General features: G+C 32.4%; 1 protein-coding gene across 2 annotated transcripts in view; it reads right to left on the bottom strand.

Annotated features, from left to right (window-relative positions):
• Nucleotides 1-24406, bottom strand: part of sand (potassium two pore domain channel sandman) — a 106642-nt gene that overhangs the window by 25454 nt on the left and 56782 nt on the right. The window contains exons 2-4 of one of the 2 annotated variants that reach the window (XM_077443445.1): nucleotides 14403-14886; nucleotides 10402-10549; nucleotides 7566-7711 (exon numbers count right to left, since the gene is read on the bottom strand). In XM_077443445.1, coding sequence (XP_077299571.1) covers nucleotides 7566-7711; nucleotides 10402-10549; nucleotides 14403-14547 — 439 coding nt within the window. In that variant the 5' untranslated portion in view covers nucleotides 14548-14886. The remainder of the gene's footprint in view (nucleotides 1-7565; nucleotides 7712-10401; nucleotides 10550-14402; nucleotides 14887-24406) is intronic. The other variant, XM_077443446.1, reaches the window with a different exon arrangement.

Genomic DNA, 24406 nt, shown 5'->3' with positions numbered 1-24406 from the left:
AAATTGCGATAAACGGGTAAAGGTTGCCAATTTTTTGGAACCGTTTCAATGAAAATCAAATATATTGGCAAACTCTGATTGGAAACGAACGACCTGGAGTCAAAATTTAAGGTCTGACCAGCAGCCACCAGTGGGACGCGAGCCCGTGACCACTATGTGTGTTCGAAAGCATACATATATGCTAACCACTATAGTCGATCTGATGTAGCGTGAGACGTACGAAAACAATGTGTTTTAACATTGTAAGGATGTAAAATAATTAGTTTATTTTTTTTTAATTATTCCTTTTTTAACTATATAATATTAATACAATATAATTCAATGCAAGGTCTTTAATAATATTACTGTCCATAACGTAACGTTTCCAATTACTTTTATCGTCTAAAATATCTAAATTTCCATTAATTTTAAATATGTATATACGTATTCCATAAATAAATTAATAATATCAACAGCTTACGTATTTTATATTAAAATTTTATTTTCTGTAAATATAGTAAACAGGAAACACGAACTCAAAACTTAAAATTAAAATTCAAAATCTACCGAACGCTATGCGCACGAACAATGTTGTATTTCTTGACCAAAATCCAATGCGAAACTGAAACGAAATGTGATGGGCCATTGCGGGTCGAATGCGATAGCATGTACATTTTACGTCTCATGCTAGATCGGTTCAACTCTATAGGTATATCCAGTGGCGGCTCGTCCATACGCACTGCGGTACTGCAGCACCCCCGAGGAAATTGAGAAAAAATTTACATTATTATATACATAAATGTATGTACATTATATAAAAATATCAATATTATTTAAGCGTGTTTTAAGCTCGCCCGTACACCGATACATCCAATAATGATCATACATCGCGGTACTAATATCAGAAAGTGAGGCATCATTTATAATTTTGTGCAGTACGGTTTTCGATGGAATATGCCGAGTGGGCGAAGGAGGGGCGCGGGGGCAGCTAGAAGCTTGGTCCGTACTGCACTCTCAACAGTACACATTTCTTTTTGCGTTCGTGTGCGCGCCGCGCGCTCGACACGCTCCTCACTTTTCCTCATTTCTTCTGCACCTTTTGTCTTTCCTTCTACACCTCTTCTACACTTTCCACGTTTCTACACTTCCTTCTACACGTCACTATTTAAGATGGTATCAAAATCAAGAGAAGCTGCAATCTAGTAATATCGATGCATTTTCAATTAAAGAAAACTTAAAAAGTTAAAAACTACCTCTGAGCCAGAACGGTGTTTTTCATCAATAAATATAATAAAAAACATACGTATATAAGAAACACAACGGTTCAAGAAAGATTGACGGCTTTGTCTATGCTGTCAATTGAAAAAAAAATGATTATGAACAGTGAAAAATTTAACGAAAAGGTGATAGACCTTTTTTTCAAGGAAAAAAGACAGAAGAATCAATTTTTTAATGAAATAAAATACATATAATGTTTAATTTTGATAATTTTGTTGTTCATAGTAAAATATAATCCACATAAACATTTTTTTTATTTTTAATCAACCGCAGCACCCCGAGATGTCTTATCCATGAGTCGCCACTGGGTATATCCCTACCAGAATTGAATTTTACACACAATTATTTAATTTTCCTTCTGTACTAGATCGGTTCGGCTATAGTCCACGATGTTGTTCCAAAGCGAAAACTCAATCCAGGAAATAACCTATCCATTATACATTGTTTTATTTATTTTTAATCCGCATTCGTATATGTACATACATATATTCATTTTCGCGTTGGTGTGCAATATTTGAAATTATACAGTGTTAATTTATTGTGGAGAAACACAAATACACACTGTGTTCACAAATAAACTGCACATTCATTACACTAATGGGCCACGTCCAACGCGCTACAGGCCTGCATCCATTTCATGCAAATGCAAAGACTCCCCCCTACCCCCCCCCCCCCCCGCCACTCTCATTCACTTCCGGTCAAATTCTGAACCAGCTTCCGGTTGAAATCGTTAACACATAGAGGCGGGTAATACGTGTGTACCGAGAGACCGTCATTGCAATTAACGCAAATTGAAGTTACGAGCGGATTTTTAAAAGGCAAGCGTACACACATATAATACAATACATCGATTTTGTGTTAGATTTATATGATATTTCGTGTTACATAATTTTATATATGTATAATTATCCTCTGCGTAAGTCGTGAGATAATCGTATTATACGTCGCTTATTTATTTATTTATTATTAAATAGTGGATTGCTAATGAATTATATCACAATTAACAATTTTAAACCAATACTCACAACTATAATATAACATAGTTAACAAAATTAACAAAACTATACATAATTAGTAACTCTAAAATAATATAATATAATTCCAAACATAGCATTTTATTAAACTTACATATATAATTACGTCATCTTCCACAGAGGTGTCCATTGTCCTCAGGAAGGGCATTATATATTTGAACACCTCTGTGCAAAACACCTCCTGCCGTTTTTGCTTTCTTAACTCTACCTATAGTTAATTTATTCCTATTTCTAGTTTTATAATTATGTATCTATATATCTCTATTTTTAAAATATTCTTATCTAGCTTATATACAAACTTTAAAGTGCTTAATTTCTAATATCTAACCATTTCAGTTCATTTAACATACTTCTAACATTCTTATATGCTTATAGTAAAATTAATATGCTTACAATAAAATTGATTTATTTTCTTCAGCCCTGTTGCGTATACCTACATACCTACATATACATATGCATATGTAGACATTCCTTAAACTTGAGTCGTCGCCTCTGATCCGAGTATCGCATTTACAAGGCAATTTCGCCGGTCCGTAATCCGCGCAATATAAATTTTTCCGTTCCTGCGTACCAACATTGGCGAAAATTTTGTTAAAATTCGGAATTTTCTCGCGCAAACTTTCCCATTTCCCATTTCTGACGCGTACTTAATAGCTTTATTTCGCTATGAAAGCCTTCAGCGAAATCGATGTCGCTCTTGCTTTAAAGTAAATATTTACAAAATTGCACGGACAGGTCGGTCGAAGAAAGCTCGCCGATGGGCTGTACGTCTTCATACGGGGCTTCGATTAAAAGCTCATTTGACAGGGATCGATGGGATTATCCAGTCTGGATGCTGGCCACATTATTCAACGTACACAACGCTCGATTTATATTATAAATACAAAATCCATACCCCAATTTCCATTTCAGTATTAGTTTGAGGTCGTATTTTACATAAAATGTAATTTTGTTCGATATTGTCCAGAAGTAGATTCGCTTTTCGTTCACAAAATGATTTCAAATAATAAAATGGATGGTATGAATGCGTTTTGTCTTCTCGTGAAAATGTAGCCTGGGTCTGGATATAATTTTGTATAATACACATGTATGTAGTTCGCTTAAGTGTCTGGAATGGAAATCTCAGATTTTGAATGCTCCAGGTATTGTCTTACAAACTCCTGTTAATTGCCGCAGGATTGTTTGTAGTAAATTGGCAAGCATCGTGGAGATTAGAGCAATCGCACCTTGTAACGGTGGCCAATTTGCCAAATGACTTATTTTCTCGTAACGCGGCTGATAGATATACTAGGTGAAGGTACTCGATTGAAAACGAACGATTTTCAGAACCCTTTTTGTGACATTATTATATTTATGATGGATAGAAATGGGTTTGAATTACTATTGGTTTTAAAAAAATTGTGTATTTATATTTTGTAAATACATAAATATATGTGTGTATGGTTGCGAAACGTGGACTTTGAAGACCAGGATGATCGAAGCTTTTAAGATTTGGGTCTACAGGCGTATGCTGAAGATCCCATGGACCAAAAAAGTCTCAAATGAAGCTGTCCTTAGCATGATAGGGAGAGGCAGGGAATTTGTTTCTGTCATGAAGCGGGGAATGATGGAGTACCTCGGACACGTGATACGGGGTTCAAAATACGAATTTCTCCGTTTGATAACCATAGGAGAAATAGAAGATAAGAAATGGATTAGCAGTATGAAGTTGTCTTGGCTTTGAAATATGCGCATGTCGACTGATATTTTATACATATTATTTTTTTAATAGATATATACGAGGAAGGCCTGACAGGTAGACCAACAAACCGCCTTCCTAGATGATTAATTACAAATATTGCATCATTTTTACCACTGTTTGTCGAGAGGCTGAAGAACACGAAATTAACAATTAATGAATCCATTGAAACATCTATGGATTTAGACTTGTACATAAATATTTACATATTGTACATAAATAAAATTCAGATATTTGTGAGAACAGGAAGATTTTTACCAATTTGAGGAACCGTTTCAATAAAAAATCAGAAAAATTGGCAAACTCTGATAATAAACGATCGACTTGGAGTCTGAAATATCCAAATGGAACCTCTCGGTTCAAATAATCGACGAGGCATAGGCATTAGAAGAAAAAGAAGTGCGTATTAAAAAAAACTCATAATTTTGATACACATATATATTTCTAGTAGAGTGGTCGATTTTCAATCGCGAAATTGCATAAGTGGCCCAGACATCGTTTAGTGTCACATAATCGACGAAGATTGTCTTGAATCGAGAGTTGCTTCCTGTCGTTGATTTTGACTCGCAACCTCGCAATTCACGTCGAGAATCGAGACACTACAGCAATCTGTATCGAAGTGTGTCTTTTAGACGTCGATTTATCAGTGCATCGTTTTCATCCATACCTACTTATAACCATAAAGGTACGAATCGAGCGGGTAAATGATGGTAATGGGCGATATTAGGTAATTAACCGGGAGTGCACCAGCCGTGAATAACTTTATCACCATCTAAATGCATAACGCGTCGCATGGACCACCACCAAATTGCACCGTGAGTATGTGTGTGTGTGTGTGTTTGTGCAGGGGGATGCAATCAACTGCACCTCCGTCACATGCACATAACGACAAAAACGCTATAAACGAGGTCTCAACCGACCAAATTACTTTTAGGACCTACCATTAGCGTAAATCAAGTGTCGACAACAGCTTGATTTTACCTTTTTCCATTTCGTTTTATAAAAATTCAATACGTACATATGTACATATATGTAGATGTGTTGTTGCAAAATTGTTGTGTATTTAGTTTGGGATTTATTTTATTAATTTTCAAACGAAACGAATGCATTTATTCGTTTGTCGGTGCTTTACGCGCGAATAATTCCGATCCGTTTTGCATAAAAGTTCGATTATAATAGTATAATATATAAATTAATTTGCGGAAGTGTTTAATTTTCGGTCATTATTTATGTCGTTTGGGTACTGAATTAATTGAACGAGGATCATTAAGCAGAATCGATCGTTTATTTTATTTATGTATTTTATAACGTAGTTATTGCGAGTATAATGAATGTCTTTACGTAGCTAAAGCTCGATCTTTTCAGACAAAAATAATTATGATCCATTAATAACATGAATCTTGGCCGTGACACGAAATTTCGTCGAGCTCTAAACCTACAAAAATTTAGAAATTTTTTAGAAATTCTTTGGTTAATATTATGTATAGAATGTATATTATGAGCATTTATAAAAATTTTAAATAGGTTTTTTTTAGCTCTTTTTCCTATTGTAACGTGGTACCATGAGAGAGAAATAGAGACCGGTTGAAAAATAACGTGGAACCAAGAGTGGTTGAAAAATAGAGACCCCGGTTTAGGCTAACGGGACTCAGTAATTGCCCGAACAAAGGATACGCTGGGGTTCTCACAAACCTGGGCGAGGACTCGCCAGGGTAGACTCTTAAGTGCCTAGACACATTAATGGAACAGGGAAGCTGTGCTGTGTAACTTGTCCTTTATAAGGAGGTACACACGGTAGATCAGATCATTTTGGGGTGAGCGGTTGTTTCGTGTGGACCTCCCGAATCGTTGAATAAATGCTGTGAAGCTACTTTGGCCTTTTATTTGGATCCTGAACCCACCCCAACGCAACACTATCATGCTGTACATTAACATGTATGTAGTATGGGTACTACCCATATCTCTATCCTACTCCTTTCCTTTTGGGCATGCTTGGGTATAATTCCCTTGAACTTCGGAGAAACTTCTCGTTAATTCGTTTCGTTCTCCAGCTATTGCGTGGTAATACGTCATGCCCGTTGTTGCTGGAACAGTTGGGACTTTATGTCCCTAATAATTATGTGCGTGGTAGACATCATCATTTAATGGTTGTACCTGCTGCTCGCACAGTTCTTTTTCGAATGGCTCCTATTCCAAGAGCTATTCGACTTCTCAATGAAATCGTTGCTGCTGTCCCTGAATGTGATATTTTCCACCTTGGGGAGCGTAGATTGTCGGATATTATCTTAACATATTTATCTGGTAACCTGCGCTCATCATTACTTTCTTAATTTGAATGTGATGAATGAGTGGAATCTTAATCTACTCTCTTCCATTTGGGCCTCGCTGTGATTTTATTTTTTATTCATATTTTGTTTTATTTTATTTTATTTTTTCTTTCTCTTTTGTACATTTTTATATACTATTTTAATTTTGATCAGTGTAAACAAAGAATGGGATTTATGGATTTTATTTTTAATTTTTACACTTTTGTTATTTTTTTTTTTCTCTCTGAATGATGTATTATTTTCCTTTTGTTACTTTTTTTGTAATTTTATTTTACCATGTTTTCTGCTTTTGCTTTTTTTCCTTTATTTACAGTTTACTTGTTTTTATATCATGTTTTTATATATTTTTCAAATGTAGGCCATTGTGGCGCATTAGGTTCTTCCTGTAATGCCACAATGGTCCAAAACTATTAAATAAATAAAATAAAATAAATAAAATAAACATCAACATAATATAATACTACATATAATTACTAACAAAAATTAGTACAAAATTGTTAAATAGAAAATGATAAGTAGATCAGTAGCTATTAAAAAAGATATAAGATTTATTGTGAACATAATTTAGTAATTTATTTATTTATATATTTAATAGTTTTGGACCATTGTGGCATTACAGGAAGAACCTAATGCGCCACAATGGCCTACATTTGAAAAAGATATAAAAACATGATATAAAAACAAGTAAACTGTAAATAAAGGAAAAAAGCAAAAGCAGAAAACATGGTAAAATAAAATAATAAAAAAAAGTAACAAAAGGAAAATAATACATCATTCAGAGAGAAAAAAAAAATAACAAAAGTGTAAAAATTAAAAATAAAATCCATAAATCCCATTCTTTGTTTACACTGAGCAAAATTAAAATAGTATATAAAAATGTACAAAAGAGAAAGAAAAAATAAAATAAAATAAAACAAAATATGAATAAAAAATAAAATCACAGCGAGGCCCAAATGGAAGAGAGTAGATTAAGATTCCAAGATAATAAAAAACATTTAAAAATCAAAATAAAAAAATGAATATTTAAAGAGTTTGCTGCCTTGAAAATGATGATTAAAATTTTGAATTAATTAATAATTGTATTGTAATTTTCTATGCATACAAATTTACCTAATATGTATGTATGTATATGTATATATATATAAAATATTTAACTTGTGAATTATGAATTTTCTATTGTCTATTGAAATATTTAGATAATTTACTTACCAATGGTAGTAATGACAGTCAGGGAATAAAGAAAAGCGCCGGAAAATCTCCATTGTTTCGACTCTTCTGCATCATCAATGCCGTCATATCCATTTTTTACAGCTTTTATTATGTTCGATTGATATTCTAAAAGCTCGTGAGCCACGCTGAAAAGTAAATTGAGAAAAAAATTAATTTTCATAGACGTTTTTAAATCTCAATTGGATTTGTTAAGAATTGTAAATAGGTTTTTGAGCTCTTTTTCCTATTATGCTGTACATTAACATTAGAATAATATAATACTATGATTACTAACAATATTAAATTAAAATTGTAAAATAGAAAATGATCAGTAGATCAGTAGCTGTTAAAATAGATATAAGATGTATTGTGAATATAATTTTTCGTAATAATAAAAAGCAAAATCAATTGGATTCGCTTCGTTGCAAATTTAGCGTTTGTAAATCGGTGCAATTCCTTTAAATACACTGCATTCTGTACAAATACAAATAAAATTGAATTAAAGTTCACTGTTGGCGATTTCGTTTTGTGATAACTGGTGTAGATTTTTATTGAATTAGTGGAGCGTGTAAAATTTTGCGATCGAGTGAAGTTAAGAAAAAAGTAAACAAGATTTTGCTCGATTGCTTTTTGAAATTTTCCTGAAAAACGCTGACGAGATTTTGATTTTTTTGAAGTTTCGCGTTAGAAACGGAAGCTGTATGATTTCACATCCGCGAAGGATCGAGCCGTATCGATGTTTCGAGTTTTATTTTGTAAAACTTCTCAAAAGCGAGCTTTCCTGTCGGAAAGTTTTTCAGTGTCAGTGCTCTAACGGAAAAGGGACTATCCAGATCCCGATATAATAATGTAAAAATGTTTGTACGTGTTTTTTCGCAATATTTATCTCGTTTATCATCCGCTCGCGCACAACATGCGTATTTATTGTTGATGTTTCAAGCATCGTTAAGAAGATATATTCGTACGTTAAAAGTGTGCTATGTACCGGCGATATGTTTTATTTATTAGACGCATTTTTCGTGATACGTATTTCCACCTAATATCGCGACAGTAAATTATAAACGCAAAGTAAACTCTCGAGTGTTTTATTTCCGTGCGCGCCCGGTATATCTTGCGTATGTGGAAAAATCCTTCCTACTGCGTAATTTATTTATTCTTATTAAATTGTTTGCGATATAAAAAGGGAGATTTTTGACGATATTTATCGCGGGGGAAAAACGGCTTTGTCACGAATTTTAAGGCCTATAAATCTATTCAAATATGATGACTTTAAGCCGTCTGGCTTCGACAGCTACGTTGACGTTGAAAGCTCGATTAACCCGTTTCTACAAAAAAGTAAATAAAAATAAAACCTCTATATACACGTTATATACGTACAAATTATATGAAAATAATTCAATCTCATTTCCTACGTTTTTTTTTTAATTTAGCTGATCGACTTTATAATATCAACGACATTGCAAATGATGTGGTAGATTATTTGGTGACACTTTAATTTCGTTTCATTATATAATATTATCTCGAGACATAATTTAATGAAGTTTGACTCGATTCATTCATTGACATTTTAAATATACATATATATAGAATTTAAATAAAAGTATAAAGAATTTTAAATATATACATAGATGTGTGTAAGATTCTTTATTAAGAAGTCTTCACTCGCTCCACTACGTCAACTATCCTCAGCATTTTTTTTTATTTTTGCCAATAAGGCATAAATAAAATAAGGCATTTTTATTTATAAAACAGGTAACCCCAATGCGCCTTCCTGAACAGAAACATTGTTTATTTCATACAAGTATTATTAGTATTAAAATACACAGAGACATTTATGGTCAAATTTGTGAATTTGTAGATTGCTGAAAACTCGAGATTTTGCGAGAAAATGGGTAAGGTTGCCAATTTGTTGGAACCGTTTCAATAAAAATCAGATAAATTGGCAAGCTCTGATAGGAAACGATCGATCTTTAGTCACAAATCCAAGGTCTGGCCAGCAGACACCAGTGGGATTTGAACCCGAGACCACTACATAGGTTCAAAGCATTATATGTATGTTAATTGCTAGTCTAATCTGCTGGTTTAATATGTATTACGTCTCATAGTTTTTTTTTCTCATTTTGCCAAGCATAAACGTTCTTTACTTCTTTGATTGCATTGGATTTTGTGTAATATTTTCGAGTTCCATGCTTTAGCTTCGCATCCATACAAATTGATTAAAAACACTTTTCGCGCAAAGTGGCATTTTGTAACAGCATCCATTCGTCCTAGTTTTATTCGTCTTATTTACTTCCAAATATGTCCTTAATTTACACACATACATACATACATGTAAATTGTTTTTAACTACTTCTACTGGCTTATTATCTATCATTTACCTATGTACATACATAGGTACAGTTATGCATATGTTCTACATATAAATGTTATACCAAATTGGAGTATTCACTCGAAAACTAATCCTGATAATATTTCTACACATTGTACCATGCACATATGTACATACATAGATAAGATAGCTTGGGTGATCTAATTCATATTTACATATGTATAATATAATGATAGGGCAATATTCTTTAAGTACCTTCTCTCAAACGTCCCAACGGAGCTTCCACAATAGGAATACACATCACATTATAATACACACACACACACACATGCACATGCATTCACATTTGTGTAAATACAATTGCATCTCGACCAGCTTGTTCACATTCAATGCAAACTATCTTCGGTACCTACGAAGCGGTCTTTGGATTATGGCTAGCGTACAGTCTCTCGGATGCTGCACTCGCAGCTTATACTATTACACGGCTAGTTACCGGCTACCACTTACTAGTCAAACCATGCAGAGTCATTGAAGACGTTAACTTGACAGCAGGTCAAGTCCCACAATCTGTTGGCCACTTGGTTCCTCATGAGGAGCACGTCCGAAGTCAGATCACGCGCGCTCTCAGCCTCGATCGCAATGAACATGAACGCACCTGGACAACAAACAAACAATTAACCAATATTAGCCGATGTTACACGTGCATGTGTGTATTTTGTGTGCAATTAGTGTTATTGCACAGGATAGTAGAAGACATGGGGTGGCCAGAAATTCTTCTAACGATTTATCTGTCGTAGCTGTTTGTTAGCGTAAATCGGCAACTTGTCTACCAATAGATGAGGCTTTTGTGGATAGTATCGTAATGTTGTTCGTTTCTGTCTTTCAAGGAATAATATAGTAAAATAATATAGTAAAAGTTTCAATTTTATTTACATATATAGATCATAGCTGGATTTACCTATACACTATAAAAGCTTAAGCTTAGGGTATTTAAATCCAGAGGCCTCAAAACGAGATGTATAATCGTTTTTATATCAAAGTAAATAAATATTCAAACAAAAATATAAATTCGTAAAATTTCTCATCGTACTGGACCTTCTTCGATCCTTTTTTATTAAGCTAATCTCAAGCACATGTTTGAGCGGTTTGTTGACAATTTTTCTACCTATATATTTTTCGTGTTTATTCCGTCTTTTGACGCGAAATTGAGTGTCGTGAAATTGAAAGAAGTTTTTGAACCCCTGATCTCCAGAAGTATAAACATAATCTCAAATTCTTTAATTATCCATTAGTAAAATTAGCTTTTAAATATTTTAATCAACCTTTTAAGTAAATTGATATTGAAAAAAACATAAACACTTTCGTTCGCGAATTAACTGATAAAAACATGATTGGGATTTGCGTGGGAATTGTTGAAAAATATACGTTCATTAAAAATAATAATTTGGACAAAAATTATTTAAATATTGTAACATTCAACATTTTACGAATCAAATTCAACATTCTATAAATCGAATTCAACATTTTAAGAATCGAATTCAACATTTTAAAAATCAAATTGAATATTTCACAAATCAAATTTAGCACTTAATAATTCAAATTCAACCATATGAAATGCATTCTATAAAATTTAATTTTTTATGAATTTATCTCAATGAAGTTTACGATGGTTCCGAATATTAAATGCGACCTTTAGTATCAAAACCCAACAAATCCATTTTGTTAATTTTGAACTAATCACGATAGACGTTTTATCATGCAGTTTAAGACTACTATCAAAACAAATACATATGTAAATATGCAGCAACACTAAAAGTATGTGTGAACCCAATTTTTCATTTTTATTTTGGACATGTCTGGTTTTGAGTTTGGACGGCCTAATATGTAAAATAATCTAGAGCCTCACTACAACTATAATAAATATGACCTTGAGCTCAATAGCGATATGTCAAATGATCAAGATAATGTCTTAAAAGTTACAATAAATCAGGGGAATAATTCTTCAAAATTTTACTCCAGTTACTTTCAATTGTTTTAAAGTTATATTAGCTTTTATTTTCTACTAGTGTTTTGCCTCATGACAATTCGACGTATGATTTTGAGAATATATTTAAAATGTGACATTATTTTAATAGAATATGAAAATAGGAATAAAAAATAGATATAAGATTTTTGTATTTAAGCCAGCAGCATAGCTCGGTCTTAAGCTTCTACCTAGCACCGAGAGGCGTCGGGTTCGATCCCATGAGCTGACCTCGATTGAAAAGAATTTTTCTGAGTTTATCTGTAGTGCTGCTGGTTAGACCTGGATATTTGTGACTCCAGGTCGATCGTTTCCTATCAGAGTTTGCCAACTTTCTCTGATTTCATTGTTGAAACGGTTCCCGATTAAAAATTGGCTAAAATCCTTCCTAACTACTATGTCACCACTATTTGAGTATGATTAATGTACAATTCATATATGTCACGTTAATTTCCGAGTTTTCAGTGTCTCGTAATTCAGCGACTTGTATAATGAAAATTCTGTATTGTTTGTAATTAGCCAGCAAGGCGCATTGGGGCTTACCTGTAAGGCCTGGCCTTCCTGGTATAAAAATGTAATAAAATAAAAAATAAAAATAAAATCTCAGTATCTCTTGGCATCTGTTTGCTAAGAAAAGCGTCTTACGAGAGACTTATTTTTCTACAAATCTCTGAGGAATGCGTATCTTTAATTAATGTTGTGCTTTTAATTGGTGCAAAGATCCTTGTACCACTTAAACACTGTCACTCACACATATATATGTAGTCAGTATTGCTATGTAAATACACACACATAGGTCTCTTAGATTTTAGATTATTCTATGTGGCATTTTTTTATATCGGCTGAGGCCAACTCGGAGACGTCACGTCGTCTCGGTTTTGGCGGAAATTTTTACAAACCGCGAACAAGAATTCGATTAGTCGCGCTCGGGTGAACCGGTTGACTTTATGAATTTCGGCACGGGTTATTTTGAATCATCCATCAGTGAACGACATCCATCTTCTGGGTCGCGAAAGCCATGGGAGTGGGAGGGCGGGTGGGCGGGTGAAAGCCTCTCTCCGAGACGAAAATCAATAAATTCCGTTTCCCCATATACGTCGCGCTTTGGGAACGTTTCGAGCTTTTTGGCAATAGCGAGGGTTTTACCAGATGTCACCTCGCGCACGTGACTCACCTCAAGATTAATGCTAAACGTGTTAATTTTTATTTTTGTATTATTGTATATATGTATGTATAATATCATCACCAGCCAGCAGCATGGATTGGTGGTTGCGTTAATGCTAACCACCGAGAGGTTGCTGGGTTCGATCCCGTGGGTTGACCTTGAGTGAAAATAATTTATTCCGAGTATTTTATGTGAAGTGTTGCTGGTTAGATTTGGATGTGACTGCAAGTCGATCTTTCCTATCAGAGTTTGCCAATTTATCTGGTTTCGTTGTTGAAACGGTTCCTCATAAAGCTCGCTGAAACTATCCTACCCACTATGTCACCACTATTTGAATATGATTTCATAAATTAATAATCTATAAATTTATATATTTACAAGTTTAATACCAAAGATGTCGCTCAGGGGCAACCCATAATGATACCATGGGAATTAAAATATATAAATTATATTATCATATAAAAAAAATAAATTAAATTATCATATATATAATATCGCAATTATGTGTGTCTGTCTGTCTGTGTCTTTCTGAGATAACGCTCGCCATACTTAAATAGTCGTTTCGATTTGACATAAATATGTACGTCACAGCTAAACCACTGCCAAACCGTATACGAATATAATAAACAAAGAAAAAAAACTCCTATATATATGCATATATACTGTTTGTTATCAATTTACTATTCTATATACTGTGTGTTATAAATGTTTCCTCTAGGCAAATAGACGGCGCTAAGTCTCTGAGCGTTTACCGCCATCTGTTGAAAATTTATTTAATTAATTAATTAATTTTTCTATTGGTGTACCACAGAACTGACACATTTATTTTATTTAATAACTTAATATGCCAACATTCATGCGATGATATTTCATCGGTTACAACACTAGTTAATTTAATAATCGTCGACGGTAAAATTTGACGTTCACCTACACATTAAATGGTATAGGTCCTTAGCCTAGCGTTTTAGAATTTAAAATACGCCTATCAATAATCATTAACTATTATATGGGTATACTTTTGAGATTTTCTTTAAATATGATATATAATGATTTTCTCTATAGACAATTCGACTTCATTTTATTTCTGAAATTTATCGATTTTTTTATATATATTTCAACATTTTAAGATACGCTTAATTTTTTTCATGTGTATTTTTTTCATGCAGATCACTGTCATTTGTTCGGTGTAAAAGAATGTCCCTAGAAGTGCAAAAAAAATATATTTCGAGCAAATAGCTGGGCGAAATTGTATCCTAATTAATTAAAAGACATAAAAAGGTACAAGGACCGTTAGATACATTAAAGATACTAATTATTTACCTGCTATCGTGTATCCGACTACCAATCCGATGATTCCAACATTGCTGAACATAAACGCCACGAACTGCCTCAGGAAGTCTTTCAGCTTCTCTCCTAGCGGTGTTTTGTAAGCTTGCCTCCTTCTGATCGATCTTCTTCTCTCCATCGTACGATTTCCTCTTTGCTTTATGTGTGTTTATGGATTTTTTGTCGTTTTATTTTTATCTTCTCTTTTTTTTTAGTTTATTTGGAACTTCTTTCACTCCCTCTAGTCCGTGTCCTTTCTAGCTTTCTTTTGTTCAAAGTCTCCCCCCACTTTCGGGCGCCAGTTTGTATGCGATCTCGTATGTTCCCTTTGCACTTATTAATGTGTTGCACTAACATCTTAACAATTTGTCAATGTGTCCTTACTACCACACTCATTTGAGATTTAATCTCGATTTTTTTATCAACTGAATAACGACTCGTTCACCCTTGACGACTCGCACATATCGCCGAACTTATTCTGAAAAAATCAAAGATAAAACTAAGTACATATATACGAACAATAAAATTGATTTCAATTAAATACAGATGTATAGACTCTAAATTTATTAATTGTGTAGAGTACATTTCACAGTTGTATGGTCTGTACGTTTGATGCATTTTACGTTTGACGATTGCAGAAATGTATCTATGTGCATTTGTATCTTTGTAGGTAAGTAATGTGCTTCTTTCTATCTAGTTTGTTGTTTACGTTTGAACGTACAGATTATATAATTTATAGTTTTGTATGTAAAAATTTCACTAGTGCATTTGAAAAAGGAAATATGTGAAGTTTGATTTGCTTATGCGCTGAAAAGAAAATTTATACGACGTTTGTATGAGAGTCGTTAGAGAAGTGAACACTTGTTTTTCCAACTTTCCTCATTTCCCTTGCGAAATAAACAGTAATGCTGTAAGCAAAATAAGAAGGACACACGAATGCAATTTCACAGTATCTGAATACTACGTACTTTGATCCTACATTATCCGATACTACGCATTGACAATCATATTTGATGTTATATGTGTACATGTACATACATATGTATGTTTGTACACATGAAAAAATCGATTATTTTCCAATAATTTATTAAAATTATTGGAAAATAATCGATTTTTTATTAAATGATTATTTTTAAGATAACCTTCAATACAAATTAAGATATAATACATTCGATTTTATTACATTTTACGTAGTTATTGACATCTACACACATATGAGCCATCATATTTGAAATTGTGCGGAAGTCCGATTTTCAGTTCCAAAAACATTATTTTTATTTGACTTAATTCACAAATTGTTATCAATTATTTAAATTCGATATGTCCAGAATCTCTAACAAGCAGAATAGAAGTATTGCAGTCCACCAGTATTTTTAAATATCGTTAAAGACAAAAATTATATTAAATGTTTTGCGAAATATTTCATGAAATGAAGAAAAGTGGACTTATGCCACTTTCAAATATTACGGCTCATATGTAGATATATGTATAAACAAGCTTACAGCTATGTATATAAAAATTCGATTTTAAAGCCTTGCACAATTTTATAATCCAATAGAATATTTTGTATAAAATATCTTTGAATTCCTATCGTTCACTCAATGCTTTGTGTATCCAATTTAAATTGCAGTGTTTTTGTATAATACATATAGGCGATTTATAATTTGGATTTGTGCTCCAATTGCAAAATTAAAAAATATCGTACATTCATAAAAAAAAAACAGGAAATTGGATATATTATATGTATGTATTTTAACAGATTTTTCCGATATTTAATTATTGTTTCCGTGCGCTTCTGCAAAAAAGAGCACATTTACTGTACATAATTGGAATACCAAGCATCTAGCCATATAAAAACATTGGCACTATTCTACATATATTATGTTATGTATGTATCTATGTAGGATTCATCCATTGTGTGTGCATACTTCAGCAACTGCATAGTAATAAGTGCAACTACAACGGCATAGTAATAAAATAAACTGCATGCAATAACACAGGCTTGACCTTCGAGGTAATTGATCATTTGCCCCATAACCCACTTTGTCGTTGGGAAAATTGGCGTTTGCCCTTGGCAGAAATTTTCCACACTTTTCCCTAGGGTCGCTGTTGTGTTTATCCTGTTTTTAAGTGTTGATTATACACTGCATATATTTTATGTTTTATTAGTAGATTATTTTGCCCAAAAAGTATTTTTTATATTCGGTCTAGTATTGGAATAAAATTTGAAAACTATTTCAAAATCAAGTTATAAAACATGTGTGATAATAGTTTTAATGCGATTATTGGAACTTTCTATTTGATAATATTTTATTTTTAATATTAAAATTACTCAAGCGAAATATTTGCCCGTTTAGATCTACATGTCAATAATATGTATGTATGTACATATGTAGGTATAATATATTTCACAGTGATTTGCACGGCATTCAAAAGAGTTTTTTAATTTATTTTTTTTTGTTCCAAAATCGGTGCTAAAATTTTTTGTGCCGTTTAATATTTTCCATTTCATACATTTTAATGGAAAAGGGCAAACAATTGAAACTCGTCGCTTTGTTTTGTATCGTAATTCATGGAAAAAAGAATGTTTACAATGTTGAAAAAATCCCGTGCGATAAAATCAATTCGCATTCGTTATTATTTTCGCTCCCGCTCCATTCACTTACAACCTCTGGCTTTTTATTTTTTTGTGTTTATCTCATGATAATTTTTCAATCTCGGAAAATATTCATTATCTTTAATCAGTCGTCAGTATGAATATAAGAATTTTCGATGAACAAAACACATTCGAGAACGCTTTTGCGATAACGTTTCGTCCTAATGAAAAATTGATCGCTATCTTTAACGGTGTATAAAAAATATTTTTTTTGCACCAAGTACAAAACTTTTGACGTATTGTCGATAATCCAATGCTTACCTATGTTCATAATTTTATTTATTTTCTTAGGTGAAATCTGTTTACTTAAACTTTATCCCACAAACAATATTTCGCATCTCGATAGAATTGAATAAAGGTTTTGAGCGATCCATTTTATATGCATGTCTAATCGATTATAGGCGAATGTAAATAACTATGTTCAAAAGCAATATTATGTTTCAGTATTTGCGATTACTTGGATCGATTTGTTGATTTTGGTTTCCATTCAAACCGACATCATAGAGCGAATCAAGTACGCCTTGTTTTCCCGTTGCGAATTCACCTTTGGTTCGGACCACCGTTGTTTACCCATTAAATTTTCGGAAATTATGCTAGCGCTAATATATCAAACTTAACACAATTGTCAATTGATCGTGAATGATGTATTTTTCAAATGATTGACGATGATTTTGATGTTATACGTTCTATCGGCACTTTGTGTTCTAAATCGACTGCAATACTGATTTGATGATTTAGTGCGGTCGTCGAGTACGTTATTTACGAGATGGAATATTGTGCAATCTGGTAACTTATTGAATAATCAAGGAAACGAGAATGCAACAGCAGTTGTGGGGAAATCATGTAAGCGCATAACAACCCGATTGCATTTCACAGACTCCGGGCATATCCGATTCAGTATCGACTCGATTATTTCGAAAACGTTTGGAATTTGGTTTGGAGTCGAATTGGATGTAAAAAGTTTTATAGCACCATCAATTGTTAAATATATGCATGCGTATATAATTCTGTCAATTATTTCTTTGTGCTTAACTCATTGTAGTGCTACATCATACGTATAGTAATTTTAAAGTTTGAAAAAGTGAAATTATGTCTAATCTATGTTAAATTTTGGAGTGCAATGGAATGCATTTATTTTGGGAAGATATTATACGTGTTTTAAATCAATGAAATTGATGTTGATTTAATTTGTTTAATGTGTTTTGTACATCGACTTAAAATTTCACTTCAAAGTTTTACAATTGAAATTATGTATATAAATCGCACATAAATCAAATCAAGCACTTCAACTTGTATGTAAATAAAAATTAGACATTCCATTAAGATCAAAAGTTCGTTTTTTAAGTTTATAAATTATTATTCAATATTAAATCTCGTATTACAGATACAGGTAAAATTCGTATTAAGGTTTTATAATTTATTACAAGACTTATATTATTTTTATTTTTGTTTTATATAAACTAGTAAACAAAAAATTCATTTTTTTGTCTTGGCGGAGCGGAGACTAACCAATCTTTAGTAAATTTGACCCACTTATTTCGAATATGACATTGATTTTAATTGGCTTCTTCTTGCTTACGAGATATAAGCGTTTAAAAAAACGCAATTTTTATAGATATTTGGCTTTTGCAGTATTTAACGCAAAATATATTTATTTATTTTATTGCTGTACCAAAAATGAGTATTGAAATATACATAGCCAGATGTTTTTTCTATTTATTGTGATTTTTTATTGCTTTAAAACACTTGTAATTAGTTATCAAGCGAATTTTAAAGTCGAAAATATGCTTTTTTCTTACATTTTTTTCCGTAATATTATGAGCTTATTTCACTAATTTGTCACTATCTCAATATTTTTTTATCATCTTAAAGCACTAATTCGAGCGATAAATGATTCTATTTTTTTGTTGCTCAGTGCTATTGATTATGATAGATATTACAGATTTAGCAGTTATGAAATTCACACATCTGAAATTTTTTATGTAATAAATATTAATTGACTTTTTAAGTAGGTACTCGTACAATGTGCATAATAATTTGATTTATTTTATTAGTTCATTGCAAGTACACGTTCATTTTTAGGTCTAAACAATCAAATGATATCCTGTTCATGACGAAAGTAACACTACATATCGTCGGTATACTGGCAGAAAACGTTGGTCAAAAGTTGGATGCTTTGAATTCGTTTTGAAGTCAAAAATTAATAATGATTTAGGTCACAAAATAGAGAACTTCAAACTTATTGATTTTTGAAACTATCGATTTTCTCAAAACAATATTTTTTGACAATGTGATAATACATCGGTAGGCCTGGTTTCACCAAATCTCGTTAAATTAACTCTTCGTTTCTATACTTGAATATAATTTGTCGTCAATTTTGAAAAAGATATATAATTTATGTAATGAAACCAAAACCATTGAAACTAATAATTCTAGGACAATAATATTATTTCAAATAAGTGATTTGCATATAATAAATATTGAATTAAAGGGTGGAATAAATCGTAACATAATAATCTTTTTTAACGAAAACACTCACCTCAAAGGTAACTCGCTTAGACTCTAATAAATTGATTAGAGATTCCTCCTTTTCAAACACAGTGATTTTAGTTTGGAATAGTCTTCCAAATGAAATTGTAATTTCTGATAACCTTAATATTTTTAAGAATGAGCTTAATGCATTTCTTAAGCTTGAAGGATTTCTGTAATTCTTCTTTCCCAATTTATTATTTCTGTTTCTTGTTTACTTTTTTTCTCATTTAATTTTTCATACACATACGTATAAATCAAACTCCTTGGGTCTATCGGCTTTGACGCCTCCCCCAAAGTATAATAAATAAATAAATAATAGCAATTGGAATTTTTTTCTGAAATGATTACTTTGGTGATCTTTGTACCAAGCCAACTAGACATGTATAGAAACGGAGAATTCATTTAACGAGAATTGTTTCACAGAAATTTGAAAACTCTTTATTATCAAAAATATTAAATGCTGTTCCATTTTTATAGTAGCTTTTTTATTTAAATTAGTTGTACTTTATTTATATATTGTATTCCATCGCGTCATCTTAGATATGTAATTTTCTTTAACCAACCAAACTTCAACGCTTAAAATCAACAACCAAAAACGGAAATGAGCCATTTGACGAACGGAAAAATCGAAAAGAACAAATGGCATTGATTTGTTTTTTCAAAGTAAGATTTTTTTGAAAGCGCGGCGTTCAAATTCTTCGGTAAATTTGAACGTTTCCGAAATTTTTTTTTATTTTTCACCGACAGCAAATTTTGCAAACTTTTCCGCAACAATGAGCGCGATAAAAATTAACCGTTTAACAATATAGACACATTTAAATGGCGTTGAGATTTTTTTTGTTTGTTTATTTTTCATATATCTTTTCGTGATTTAAATCATTATTATTTTCCGTTTCGGACAAAAGCGTCGACAAAGGGTACCGGTTTTATAACCGCTAATCGCCATGATTGATGAACTCGTTTAAAATTCAATATATATCCGAAATTAATTGCGGTCATCGCGAACGTACATAGATCACGTATGATATACATGATCTATGTACAAAATTGTATTAAATGACGTACACGCGAATATTTCACGTTTTATCGTATAATGTATTGTCTTTGTGTAACGACGGTATAAATTTTCGAAGAATTGTTCCGCACGTACAATTCGGATTAGGGAATAGAGCTTTTCCTCGTTCAGGAAGTATGCAAGCTGCGCTTTAACGAAATGGTACTTGCAGTGATTCTTTCGAATGCAATCGAATACAACGTAATCCGATGCAGCGTCCTTTGTCTTAGGAGATTTCATTTGTGTGCACTTCTGACTCGCTCTGCGATATTGGCGAATTTCGCACGACCCCATTCGTAATCGGGTCAATAGGATTGATTGCGAATAATTAAATCTGCGAAATGAAATATTTCGCTTCAAAGTCAACCGAATTTAAACCATAGACGTGAAAAGTCAGGTATTTCGACGCGATATATTGTATATGTATTATCGTTTGAAAATCAATCAAGGAAGATCATAGAGTGTTTCCCAGTACATATGTAGATCAAAATGAATTTTCATTTGAAGTATATTTCAATGAAAATGATCGACGTTTTAGACTGATGTCTATGATGTAATTGAAATCATAAACATGCTTGTAACAGATGTACACACATACGATTATATTTTTATTTTATTTCGATCGAACATCTAACTCAGTAGTATTGCTTAATGGTAGCGTGTATGTTTAGCACAAAGTGATCAGTGGGTTCGATCCGCCATACTGCTGGTTAGATTTGGGAGTATTTGTTACTCCAAATCGATGGTTTCTTACCAGAGTTTTCCAATTTTATCTGATCATTGTTGAAACGGTTGCTCAAAATTGGCAAAAAAATCATCTTTCCTGTTGTCACAAATCTTTTGTATTTATTGTGTGTATAATTTGTAAAAATTATGTACAAAACCTGAATCCATAGATGTCTCAATGGATTAATTCTGTGATTAATTAATTAATTGTTATTTCGTGTTCTTCAGCTTCTGGACATACAGTGATTTATGCAATAATAAAATTCTGCATTGTTTATAATTAATTGTCCAGGAAGGCGCATTGGGGTCTTTCTGTCAAGCCTTCCTGGTAAATATATGTACATATGTATATGTAAAAATAAAATAAAATATACAAAATTATTATATTATTACTATTACAGGTAGTTCTCGACTTACATATATATGTACGACGGTTCGACTTTCGACCACTTGAACGATTTTAATAAAATTATTTTTTAAACATTACTATTAAAATTTTTAAGCGTTAAATCATGACTGCTGTCACTCCACTGCCCTTTGTAAGAAAAATGACGCATATTTTCAAGAAATTAGTAAAATGAACATTTTGAAATGAATAAAATTGATAAATTTTCTTAATATTTTGGCGTTTTGTATGAAATTTAACTTACGACTGAGTTTCAAGAACGTGTCTCCGTCGTAAGTCAATATACATACATACATATACACAGTGGCGGACTGGCCATACAAGCGTACATGCCCGATGGCATGTGGGCCCCACTATCCGTTAGAAAATATGGGCCCTCAGTAAAATTAAATAACTTTTTAATTTAACTATTTCACGTGTGTAAAAATTTATAGGATATTGCACTTTGGGACCTAGAGTTTGGGTATTTCAACAAAACAAATTTCTTACGATATACACAAACAACTAATGCCTGCTTTAACAGCCCAAGGATCGGTTAACTTTTTTTATTAGGCTTGAAATGTAAGTTTCAACATTTGCGTGGGCCCTTTTACCGGGCCCATTTCCAACCTCAATATTATGCATATACCAATACCTATGTAACAACTACCTACTGAAATAAAAATGGGAATAAACAAATTTCCCTGAATAATATAAACTGAATTGCTTAAAACAATTTTGATAGGACGATTCATCATCAACCAGCGATTTAAATTTACTTCATACATACTTTCAAAATAACATTTGATTATACTTCGACGATATAGTAAGATTTAAATACACAATTTTAAACAGTTTCCGAATATTAAATCTATTCCTAATCTAGACAAATCCATGTATATAGAAACATAGGATAGGGGCCCCCTCCCCAAAATCCTGATTTTCGATTAACATTAATTGAAAATATTATGCATTTTTTGTTTTCAGGGATAATTTGGGGGGGCACTCGCCCCCCTAAATTAAGGAATAGTGTGAATTTAGAAAATATTATGGATTTAATGATTAATGGGATACTATGGATCTATGAATGCTGCGTTTATTTCTTATGTACATATGTTACTTTTGGGTAACTAATAAAATAATCGCTGCTATGTGCTTTGAAAAAAAAAAGATTTTATTATTTTGAAGCAAGTATATTTTGGTTTTTAAGTGGTATGCCATTAGTAACATTCTTAGAAATTGTTCATCCCATGGAGCGAATCGTTAGAAAGGTCCCCTTTACTTTATTTTGTCTCAAAAACAGATATGTATCGTTTATTTTTCCGAATGTTCGTATATTTTTTGATATAGTGATACATTTTGATGGTCGATGTTTGTTAACCATGTGAAGATTTTTGGAAAAAAATTTTCGCCTGCGGCGCTTTTTTGACTTTTTACATAATATTTTTTTCTAATTATTTTTTCAAAAATAAGCTTAATTTTTTCATATTTTATATTTTCCATTTTTATTCCGATATAAAAAAGATTTTTTGAAAAAAAACTCAATTTGACCAATCTTTGCCTGCCCCCCCAAGAAAAAGCTGAAATGACGTCCCTGATTGTTTTCTACCGAAAGTAAAAGCCGCTTTTATGCCGCATTCTTTTATGATGCATTATATGATAAGGATTAAAACGAAATATACAATGTAATTTATGGATCTATTTTGCTTTTGCCATTTTTCTTGTACCTAAATTTGTTTATTCCCATTTTTGAAAATTTTATTTATTTTTTGCCCTTGATTTTTAGCGTGATCGAAAGAAGAAAATTTTGTCATATGGGGGGGGGGGGGGACAAATTTTTTTAACCCTGGGTGGGGGCCCCCTTTGACTCCTGGCATGCACTGATTTCAGTCCCAGTCCGCCACTGCATATACATATACATGTATGTTATGCCTAGAGATAGCTAATAAAATAAATGCACGCGAACAAGGCGCACAGCCAATCAGAGTGAAGTGGTCCACGTGGACTAAAACCTTTGACCAATTAAAGAAACGTATCGTCATTTTGACCAATGGGTGCATTTTAAGCATCCGCTATAGGGATGTGGAGATGTGGGGAAGTGAGATAGTGCTCCTGATATTGAGCGCTGAGCGATGGATGACGTCAACGTCACATGCGCTGTACGGGAGCGTACACACATACACACATCCACGAATAAAAACATACCCGTTCATCCATAATTTTGAATGGGTGAACGGGTTGGATCGACGAGCGTGTAATATACGCACTCAACTTTTTCCACGCGCATTATAAATCACCTTATATTATATTTATATATGACAAATAACTTTATTTTTTAATTTGTGTATCAATTGCTTTCCGAAACCACCCGTTGAAATCAACGGGTACAACATTAGTCATATTATACATCAATGTATGAAAATTTCGTTTTAAATCTATTTCTATGTACAACGTTTTAATTGTTTTTGAAGTTCATGAATAAAAGTAATCGAGTCTTTTAATTGTAAAAATGTTATCCGTTCGAAAAGCTTAAACGAAATTATCATTTGTTGTATTGTAACGTCAAATATCGATCATAGGATGCTTTGTTTCGAGTTTCGTAGTGTTGCCTGTCGGTCTAACTTCTACCAACAAAGTCTAAGAAT

Source organism: Arctopsyche grandis, chromosome 12 (assembly GCF_051622035.1).
Source record: "Arctopsyche grandis isolate Sample6627 chromosome 12, ASM5162203v2, whole genome shotgun sequence".
Lineage (NCBI taxonomy): Eukaryota > Metazoa > Arthropoda > Insecta > Trichoptera > Hydropsychidae > Arctopsyche > Arctopsyche grandis.
This window is presented reverse-complemented; position numbering and strand designations above follow the sequence as displayed.